The following is an 11,056-nucleotide window of genomic DNA, read 5'->3' on the forward strand; positions in this document are numbered from 1 at the left end:
ATCAAGAACCTCTCAGAAATCCAAGGGTTCCTATGCGTTTCACACTGGATCAGGGCTTAATCATGGTCATGATTAAGCACTGATCCAGTGTGAAACGCGTAGGCTGTTTTGCCTATTTTTGCTGCCTTTTGTAGTGCATTTTACCATTTTTGGTTTTACAATAAAGACAACTCAAAAGAGTTTTATTTTTATTTTTTTTGGAGTGTGGCTGTCCAACCTTTTCGAAGTTTCCACCACAAACCTACGGTTAACACTTGTACCTACAGGTAAGCCTAGATTAAGCGGTGCCGTTTTTGTGAATGGCAGGTTAATGCCGTGTTTTTCGCACATGCGCGGGCGTGACATTATCGCCGCTCCGGCCAATCGCAGAGGCGAAAACTAGCTCCTTATGCCTTTCTCTTGCAGGTTATTTAAAAAAAAAAAAATATCCGCGGGTTCACTTCCTCTTTAACCCTTTGATGTTAATCCCTTCCCTGCCAGTAACGGTGCATTTAATTATTATTTTTTTTATTAAGCACTGATCACTATTTCGTGTCCGTGTTCGATTTTTTTAGTTTATAGTGCAAAAAAAATGTAAATCTGTGTAGAATGTCACATGACTGCGCAATTATCAGTAAAAGTAACGCAGTGCGAAAATGGCCTTGGTCAGGAATGGGGAGGTAAATCTTCTGGGGCTGATGATTTGCAACGCTTCCTTACCTGAAGATGCAGCCGGTGAAGAAACACTTTGGCCAGGTTCATACTAATGAGGGTTTTTCTCTGTATCCAATTCGCATGACAGGAGAGTGTGACCGGCTCTCAGGCTGTGTGACATCACATGTGATTCCCACCCCACGGCTGTGCAAATAACATGCCATGTGCATTCAGCCAATACAAGTTGTCTGGCTGGATTCGGACTAGTCTTTTTTTTTTTTTTAGTCCGCACCAGAAGTGGATCGCACCCATGCGATCCATTTCCTGTCCAAATGCACAGTTTGCACTGCGATAGGATCTTGGGGGTGTCATTAGCTTTGTATTGACGCTCCCAGCGGTTCGCACAGTGCAGTGTGAACTGCCTCCCATGTGGGAACCCACAATGGATTTGCAGGGTTTCCCGCATCGCACCAATGTGAACCGAGCCTCAAGGAAGCCGCTTCTCGCAGCTCCAGGGCGGCCGCGGTCTGCATTTTTAAAAGGGTCCTGTGTGCGTCTTTGGTTTGGGATTCAGGAAAGACTTCGGAACCTGAATCCATGAACAGGGACGCACTGTGAGCCCGGCCTTTGATGATCCAGAAGCTGCCGAAAGAGTGTTTCTGGAATGAGAACTCTGGAGGGAAAAGCCCCTCCCACTTTAGTTTTCCTTTAATTCCATAAAGTCTGTAGGGCCCCTCTGGTGTGCCAGGATGGGTTTTGTCTTTTTTCGGGCCCCTCGGGAGTGCCAGGATGGGTTTTGTCATCCTTTAGGGCCCCCTCTGAATCACCCTTTACCAAAACTTCCATGTAGATGCCCCCCACCACCTGACATCTATGGTCCTGGTGTGCAACCCCCCAGAGATATGGCGCTACCAGGTATAGTGATTTTTTTTATTATTATAATGGAACCAAATAAACATTTTTAAGCATTTTGGATGGAGTAAGTGAGGGTTATAACTGCTGTCATGATTTTTTTTTAAACTTTATTTAAACGTCAAAATTATATACATGGTAACATTACTGCATTTGAATAAAGAGAATTACAATCTGTGTCCCAATGGGGGGGGAGAGATTTTCCTTCACTTCCTGTCCTATAGTCAAAACAGGAAGTGAGAGGAAATTCCTGGTTGTCACCAGAGCTTGTGTCCCCCTTTGGGGAGATTTCTTCTCTATTCCTGTTGTGGGTTCATCCTATTTGGGATTTTTGTTGAAGATAACGGTAAACAAGACCCATCCTGGATGAATCCCCCCTAATGGGGACACCGACAGAAATCAAACCTCACAGGGACTCTCATACCTCCCACTCCAACAATAAGAAGGTCCCCCTTAGCTCCATTCTCATTATTTTGTGTATTTCTGCGACTTTGAAGCTTCCGTCTCGCCCTCTGCACACAGGAAAGGGGAGGAGTTAAGCTTCATGAATATTACTCAGGTTTCTGCATAATGAATTGTGTGGGCGTGGTCTCTGCTGCGTTTCACCTGAGCTGGGAACGTCATTTCCTGTCCTCTCTCTCTGACGTCATCAGTCTGCGACCTAAACCCGGAAGCGCTGCTAGGAGACGCCATGCACCGCGTCCCTTTCCCCAAACCCGGGAGTCTCATCGTCCCCGACTGGCAGCAGAGCGAGGAGGGGAGAGACTACCTGAGCTGCGTCCTACGGAAGAGGAAACGGCGGCTGTTCGGTGAGTCACGCGGTGTCCCGCGAGAAAACCGGGGCCGACCGAACTGTCACTTCCACAGCGCCACCTACCGGGCACACCGCTGTCATTACACCTCTGAATATACACAGCGCCACCTACCGGGCACACCGCTGTCATTACACCTCTGAATATACACAGCGCCACCTACCGGGCACACCGCTGTCATTACACCTCTGAATATATACACAGCGCCACCTGCTGGCCACACCGCTGTAATTACACCTCTGAATATACACAGCGCCACCTACCGGGCACACCGCTGTCATTACACCTCTGAATATATACACAGCGCCACCTGCTGGCCACACCGCTGTAATTACACCTCTGAATATACACAGCGCCACCCGCTGGCCACACCGCTGTCATTACACCTCTGAATATACACAGCGCCACCTACCGGGCACACCGCTGTCATTACACCTCTGAATATACACAGCGCCACCTACCGGGCACACCGCTGTCATTACACCTCTGAATATATACACAGCGCCACCTGCTGGCCACACCGCTGTAATTACACCTCTGAATATACACAGCGCCACCCGCTGGCCACACCGCTGTCATTACACCTCTGAATATATACACAGCGCCACCCGCTGGCCACACCGCTGTCATTACACCTCTGAATATACATAGCGCCACCTGCTGGCCACACCGCTGTCATTACACCTCTGAATATACACAGCGCCACCTGCTGGCCACACCGCTGTCATTACACCTCTGAATATACACAGCGCCACCTGCCGGCCACATCGCTGTCATTACACCTCGGACTATACACAGCGCCACCTGCTGGCCACATCGCTGTCATTACACATATATATAAATATATATACACACAGCGCCACCTGCTGGCCACACCGCTGTCATTACACCTCTGAATATACATAGCGCCACCTGCTGGCCACACCGCTGTAATTACACTTCTGAATATACACAGCGCCACCTGCTGGCCACACCGCTGTCATTACACCTCTGAATATACACAGCGCCACCTGCTGGCCACACCGCTGTCATTACACCTCTGAATATACACAGCGCCACCCGCTGGCCACACCGCTGTCATTACACCTCTGAATATACATAGCGCCACCTGCTGGCCACACCGCTGTCATTACACCTCTGAATATACACAGCGCCACCTGCTGGCCACACCGCTGTCATTACACCTCTGAATATACACAGCGCCACCTGCTGGCCACACCGCTGTCATTACACCTCTGAATATACACAGCGCCACCTGCTGGCCACACCGCTGTAATTACACATATATATAAATATATATATACACACAGCGCCACCTGCTGGCCACACCGCTGTCATTACACCTCTGAATATACACAGCGCCACCTGCTGGCCACACCGCTGTCATTACACCTCTGAATATACACAGCGCCACCTGCCGGCCACATCGCTGTCATTACACCTCGGACTATACACAGCGCCACCTGCTGGCCACATCGCTGTCATTACACATATATATAAATATATATACACACAGCGCCACCTGCTGGCCACATCGCTGTCATTACACATATATATAAATATATATATATACACAGCGCCACCTGCCGGCCACACCGCTGTCATTACAAATATATATAAATATATATATACACACAGCGCCACCTGCTGGCCACATCGCTGTCATTACACATATATATAAATATATATATATACACAGCGCCACCTGCTGGCCACACTGCTGTCATTACACCTCTGAATATACACAGCGCCACCTGCTGGCCACACCGCTGTAATTACACACATATATATATATATATATATATAAATGTATATACACATAGCGCCACCTGCCGGCCACACCGCTGTCATTACACCTCTGAATATACACAGCGCCACCTGCTGGCCACACCGCTGTAATTACACACATATATATATATATATATATATATATATATATATAAATGTATATACACATAGCGCCACCTGCTGGCCACACCGCTGTCATTACACATATATATAAATATATACACACAGCGCCACCTGCCGGCCACACCTGTCATTACACCTGTTTGTATTTCTGTGTGTAAATAGCGCTATCTGGTGGCCGCTTTTCTGTCATTACACCTCCTATATGTTTTTTTTTGTGTGAGCACATCGCCCTCTGGTGGCTATTCCATCACTTTGCATTTCTGTATGTCCACAGCACCACCTTGTGGCCTCTTTTCTATATTTCCTAATGCGGACACTGCCCTTTGTGGTTATTTGCTGTAATTGCAGCTTGCTATGTGCCTTCTGGTCATGTCTTCTGGTGTTTTTATTACGTTATTCTTTTACTTGTTACATGCTGCTAAGCTCACAACTTCTGAGCCCCTCCCAGCTCTATACCTGCACTCTTGATATGTTGTGTCTGTATGACATCAGATGATGTATTTATGATGTCATTGATGGAACTCTCCCTCCCCCCAGGTCTCATAGAGCAGCCGGTGTTGCCTCCGCAGCTTCCTTCTGACGTCGCCAGCTACAAAATTTTTGTTTTTGGAAAAAGTGGAGTTGGGAAAACGGCTCTGATCGCCAAACTGTGCGGACTGGAGGTTCCCGGCACGCACCACGAGACAACCGGTGAGATGGAGGCAATTCTTTCCAAATGTGTATTTTCACTGGATAAAATATTCGTAAAAATGTTCCTTCCCCCTCCCCCCCTCCTCCTAAAGGAAAGTTGTACAAAGATTGTATAGTGTGTGTAGCTAGCTTTGCACAGAGGAGACACAACTGCTGGTCATGTGACCGGACCGGATTAAATAAATCCGATAAGTAGGCGGAGGGGAGATTCGGCTGATTTCCGGCAGCAGATTCAGTACTTTGCTGTTATTTAATGCGCAAAATGTGTTTCCCACCAGGAATCCAGACCTCTCGTGTGTACTGGCCCGTCCGTCCCCGGGACAGCCAGCGCCCAATCATCTTCTGCTTCCAGTTCTGGGATTGTGGTGAATCCTCGTTAAAGAAGTTTGATCACATTCTGCTGGTAAGTGTTCGTGTTTTTTGTCTCCTTTCATCTCTCCCCGGATTGTCGACAAACCCCTCCCAGTCCAGCTGGAACCCTAATCTGGGAAGGCTGGGACTCTGCGGGGGCGGGATGAAGGAGGGGCTTGGAGATGAGTTCAAAATACCTTCACTTTGTATCCTTTCCTTCATTCCCTTTTCTTCCCATTTCCTTCTCTTTTCTTCCATCTTTTTATCTCCCCCATTTCTTCTATTTTCTCACCTTTTACTTCTCTTACCATTTCCTTCCCTCTCCTCTCCCTTCTCATCCCTTTCCTTTCACTTTTCTTCTTGTCTTTTCCCTTGCCCCCTCTTCCCTTTACCCCCTCTATCTTCTCTTCCATCTCCCTTCACTCCTCTTCCCTCTCCCTGCCCTTCTCTTTCCTCTCCCTTTCATTCCCTTCCCTCTCTCTTCCCTCTCCCTTCTCTTCCCTTTTCTCCCCCTCTCCCTGCCCTTCTCTTCCCTCTCCCTGCCCTTCTCTTCCCTCTCCCTGCACTTCTCTTCCCTCTCCCTGCCCTTCTCTTCCCTCTCCCTGCACTTCTCTTCCCTCTCCCTGCCCTTCTCTTCCCTATCCCTTTCATTCTCTTCCTATTTCCCTGCCCTACTATTTCCTCTCCCTGCCATCCTCTTCACTCTCCCTGCCCTCTCTCTTCCCTTTTCTCCCCCCCTCCCTGCTTTTCTCTTCCCTCTCCCTGCCCTCTCCCTGCCCTCCTCTTCACTCTCCCTGCCCTCCTCTTCACTCTCCCTTCCCTCTCTCTTCCCTTTCCCTTCCCTTTCCTCTCTCTCTCTCTCTCTTCCCTTTCCCTTCCCTCTCTCTTCCCTCTCCCTTCCCTCTTCTTCTCCCCCTTCCTGCTTTTCTCTTCCCTCTCCCTTCTCTTCACTCTCCCTTCCCCTCCCCTTCTATTCCCTTCCCTACTCTTCTCTCACCCTGCCCTCCTTTTCCCTCTCCCTTCCCCTCCCCTTCTCTTCCCTCTCCCTTCCCTTCACTTCCCTTTTCTCCCCCCTCCCTTCCCTTCTCTTCTCTCTCTCTTCCCTCTCCCTGCCCTTCTCTTCCCTCTCCCTGCCCTTCTCTTCCCTCTCCCTGCCCTTCCATTCCCTCTCCCTTCCAGGAGGACAGGTTTCTCTGTAAATGGTTGCATTCCTCCTCTGTGGTATATTGGACCTCATCTCTCTCCTACTTACTGATTTGTGATTGGCCGCCTCCAGTTCCTGTCTCAGATCAGCGATTGGTCGGAGGTCAGATCTGATAGAACACAGAGGGCGACTTTCATTTGTTTCCAGAGATAAGTGGAGGAAATCTGCAGCCGCTGTCACCGCTCTGCATTGTGTGGATAGAGATCCGGCTCGGGAAAGGTTACTTGGTGCGGGGGATGGGGGTGTCAGATATCCGAGTCACGGCGCCAAGATGTAAAGTAATGGCCTAAAACTCGCACATGAAATGAGTCCGACAATCCAACCCGACCGAAACGCATCCATAGCCGCCGCGGCAGGCGTGACCCGGACTCTGTCATGTGACATGGCTCCTCCCTCTAAGGGCGGCCATGGGGGGGATAAATGGTGTCACATGACAGAATGCGCGTCACACCGTGGAATGCGACTCGCAGATTGTTCGGTTTGATTATTTGTTTGTTTTAGACTCCGCCTCCTATGGATTCAATAACTTGACCTCTTCTCTTCCCCCCCCGCAGGCCTGTAAGGAGAAGGCCGACGCCCACCTCTTCCTCTTCTCTTTCACCGATCGCTCGTCGTTTGAGGACGTCCCGGCGCTGATTTCCCGCACGCTGAGCCAGGAGGAGGACGCGGCCCGGGTGGTGATCGGCACCAAGTATCCTTTTCAGGGAATATTCCGGGACGTTCCGCCGTTCCTTAAAATGACCGGCGCTCTCCTTCCCTTTGCTTGCATTTCATTGGTTGCTGAGGACCCATAAAGAGGACCTGTCAGAATGGTTGTCACCTCCGAGGCTCCCCTCCTGTTCATGGGGGGAGGGGGGGGGCAAAAATGTCCGCCTCCAGCGTCCAATGGGGAGTCTCCACTGCGTCGGAGGGGGCGTCTGCTCTGACAGGTCCTCTTTGGGTGACATCCCCGGAGTTTAATGGAGCTTTATCACCTCCCCATCCCCATCCCCCGCATTTCCGACACCTGTAAAGGGAGGAGGCGGAGCCTAGCACTGAATACACCAATCACAAGCAATTCTCTCTTTTTGAAGGTTCCTAATGAACGCTCCGCTCCAGGGCTGGTCACATGATCTCTGCTGCACCCCCAGTGTGTGGTACCCGGGGGCGGCCCGCCCCCCCCCCCCCCTTAGTACGCCCCCCCTCTGTACTTGATGTCATGTGACACCTTGATAGACGCCATGTTTGGGGGCGTGGCTCTCTGTTTTCCATCCTTAACTCCCGATCAGATTCGATCAGTTCATGCACACGGACGTCACGGATCAGGACATCAGCGACTTCCAGCAGACGTGGCAGCTGCCGGTGATGCGGGTGAGGAGCGTGAACGGGCCGCGGCTCGGCGACGGGATCAGTCTGGACGGTCGGGCGGAGTTGTCGGACGCGGCTCCGGTGCTGAACGGCCTGGCGGAGATCCTGTGGCACCGCGACCAATTGATGGCGGGACTGATCGCCATCGATGTCTGATCGCCGCGCTCCCGATCGAACTTATATATTTATTAATATTTATTACTGAAACATCGTCTTCATTTCTTCCGCCAACCGAGGGAGACTCCCGGGCTGGTCGGGTGTTTCTTCTCCCCTCTCCAGTATTTTCCGGGGAGGAATGTCATTGGCTGTTATGGAGCAGCACAGACAGTTCTTATTTCAGATTTCATCTGTGTGATCGGCGGGGAATGAAGTCATTACAAGTCCAACTGAACCACAAATATGTAGCAATAAACAGATATTACTGGTGACACCCCACTTCCTGTCCCAGTGACACCACACTTCCTGTCCCAGCGGCACCCCGCTTCCTGTCCCAGCGGCACCCCGCTTCCTGTCCCAGTGCCACCACACTTCCTGTCCCAGTGCCACCACACTTCCTGTCCCAGTGACACCACACTTCCTGTCCCAGTAACACCACACTTTCTGTCCCAGTGGCATCGTGTTTCCTGTCCCAGTGACAGTGCGTTTCCTGTCCCACGTTTCCTGTCCCAGTGCGACACTCCATTTCCTGTCCAAGGGACACCGCGTCTCCTGTTCCAGTGCCACCACACTTCCTGTCCCAGTGCCACCACACTTCCTGTCCCTGTGGCACCACACTTCCTGTCCCTGTGGCACCACACTTCCTGTCCCAGTAGCACCACACTTCCTGTCCCTGCGGCACCACACTTCCTGTCACTGCGGCACCTTGTTTCCTGTCCCAGTAACACCACACTTTCTGTCCCAGTGCCACCACACTTCCTGTCCCAGTGCCACCACGTTTCCTGTCCCAGTGCCACCACACTTCCTGTCCCAGTCCCACCACACTTCCTGTCCCTGTGGCACCACACTTCCTGTCCCCGCAGCACCACACTTCCTGTCCCCACGGCACCACACTTCCTGTCCCCGCTGCACCACACTTCCTGTCCCCGCGGCACCACACTTCCTGTCCCTGCGGCACCACACTTCCTGTCCCCGCAGGACCACACTTCCTGTCCCCGCTGCACCACACTTCCTGTCCCCGCGGCACCACACTTCCTGTCCCTGCGGCACCACACTTCCTGTCCCAGTGACACCACACTTCCTGTCCCAGTAACACCACACTTCCTGTCCCTGCGGCACCACACTTCCTGTCCCTACGGCACCACACTTCCTGTCCCTGTGGCACCACACTTCCTGTCCCAGCAACCACCACACTTCCTGTCCCAGCGGCACCACACTTCCTGTCCCAGCGGCACCACACTTCCTGTCCCAGCGGCACCACGTTTCCTGTCCCTGTGGCACCACGTTTCCTGTCCCAGTGGCACCACGTTTCCTGTCCCAGTGGCACCACGTTTCCTGTCCCAGTAACACCACACTTCCTGTCCCAGTAACACCACACTTCCTGTCCTAGCGGCACCACACTTCCTGTCCCTGTGGCACCACATTTCCTGTCCCAGTGACACCACACACCTTCTGTCCCAGTAACACCATACTTCCTGTCCCTGCGGCACCACACTTCCTGTCCCTGCGGCACCACACTTCCTGTCCCTGCGGCACCACACTTCCTGTCCCTGCGGCACCACACTTCTTGTCCCAGCGGCACCACACTTCCTGTCCCAGCGGCACCACACTTCCTGTCCCAGCGCCACCACACTTACTGTCCCTGTGGCACCCCACTTCCTGTCCCAGTGGCACCACACTTACTGTCCCTGTGGCACCCCACTTCCTGTCCCAGTGGCACCACACTTCCTGTCCCAGTGGCACCACGTTTCCTGTCCCTGCAGCACCACACTTCCTGTCCCAGGGACACCACACTTCCTGTCCCTCAGAAGCGGTGTCACTTAGTCAGAAGGTGACAGGAAATCTGTTCTGGAGGATCACAGAATGAAATACAAACTTTCCAATGTCTGTAAACCGCCAATCATCTTCTCTCCCTAGGAAATCATTCTGTTCTATCTGATCGGAAATCTTGTGATCTCTTCCTGGGCTGCGCTCTCACAGGACACCTCCCCTATGAGGGGGGGGGGAGAGGGGGAGGTGTTCTGTAGTCCCAGGGTGACAACGCTGCACCTCCATAGATACAGTACAGTGTCATCCTAGGACAGGAAGTCTGTTCCTGGCAGGATCACCAGATGAAAGGAAAGGGGAAAAGGAAAGCAGCCGCCACCTCCGAGGATCGGAAATCTGAATTAGAAGACGTTTTTGTTCCTCAGTTTGGATCCGTGTGTGAGATTTAATGATTTGTTTCTCAATAAAGTTTGATTTGTACAAATACATTTTAATGTCCTTTAACCACTTGCCATCCGGCTGTTTATAAACAACAGCCAATGAAATTGGTCCTATACCGTGTGATCTCTGTGACCAATCACAGCAACCGCACATGTAAACAAAGGTTTGCTGCCAGTACAGTGTCCCCGATCACCCATCCCCCCCCCCAGTACAGCGTCCCCGATCACCCATCCCCCCCCAGTACAGTGTCCCCGATCACCCATCCCCCCCCAGTACAGCGTCCCCGATCACCCATCCCCCCCAGTACAGTGTCCCCGATCACCCATCCCCCCCAGTACAGCGTCCCCGATCACCCATCCCCCCCAGTACAGTGTCCCCGATCACCCATCCCCCCCAGTACAGCGTCCCCGATCACCCATCCCCCCCCCAGTACAGCGTCCCCGATCACCCATCCCCCCAGTACAGTGTCCCCGATCACCCATCCCCCCCAGTACAGCGTCCCCGATCACCCATCCCCCCCCAGTACAGCGTCCCCGATCACCCATCCCCCCCCCAGTACAGCGTCCCCGATCACCCATCCCCCCCCCAGTACAGTGTCCCCGATCACCCATCCCCCCCAGTACAGCGTCCCCGATCACCCATCCCCCCCCAGTACAGTGTCCCCGATCACCCATCCCCCCCCCAGTACAGTGTCCCCGATCACCCATCCCCCCCAGTACAGCGTCCCCGATCACCCATCCCCCCCCAGTACAGCGTCCCCGATCACCCATCCCCCCCCAGTACAGCGTCCCCGATCACCCATCCCCCCCCAGTACAGTGTCCCCGATCACCC

At 52.5% G+C, this 11,056-nt stretch overlaps 1 protein-coding gene across 1 annotated transcript; it reads left to right on the plus strand.

The window, feature by feature from the left end:
- Positions 1-2,152: 2,152 nt before the first annotated feature.
- CPLANE2 (ciliogenesis and planar polarity effector 2) lies at positions 2,153-8,030 on the plus strand. The gene is made up of 5 exons (XM_040326787.1): positions 2,153-2,354; positions 4,806-4,958; positions 5,237-5,361; positions 7,068-7,204; positions 7,782-8,030. The coding sequence occupies exons 1-5, from the start codon at positions 2,237-2,239 to the stop codon at positions 8,014-8,016; spliced, it is 768 nt and encodes a 255-aa protein (XP_040182721.1). The 5' UTR covers positions 2,153-2,236; the 3' UTR covers positions 8,017-8,030.
- Positions 8,031-11,056: the final 3,026 nt, after the last annotated feature.

The sequence above is a fragment of the Rana temporaria genome, chromosome 10 (assembly GCF_905171775.1).
Source record: "Rana temporaria chromosome 10, aRanTem1.1, whole genome shotgun sequence".
NCBI classification, from domain to species: domain Eukaryota; kingdom Metazoa; phylum Chordata; class Amphibia; order Anura; family Ranidae; genus Rana; species Rana temporaria.

Bases quoted from the DNA above. Each gene is read 5' to 3' on its own strand.
- CPLANE2 (XM_040326787.1), top strand. From the start codon at position 2,237: ATGCACCGCGTCCCTTTCCCCAAACCCGGGAGTCTCATCGTCCCCGAC. The intron at 5,362-7,067 runs GTAAGTGTTCGT...CCCCCCCCGCAG, and splicing joins AGTTTGATCACATTCTGCTG to GCCTGTAAGGAGAAGGCCGA. The intron at 7,205-7,781 runs GTATCCTTTTCA...ACTCCCGATCAG, and splicing joins CGGGTGGTGATCGGCACCAA to ATTCGATCAGTTCATGCACA.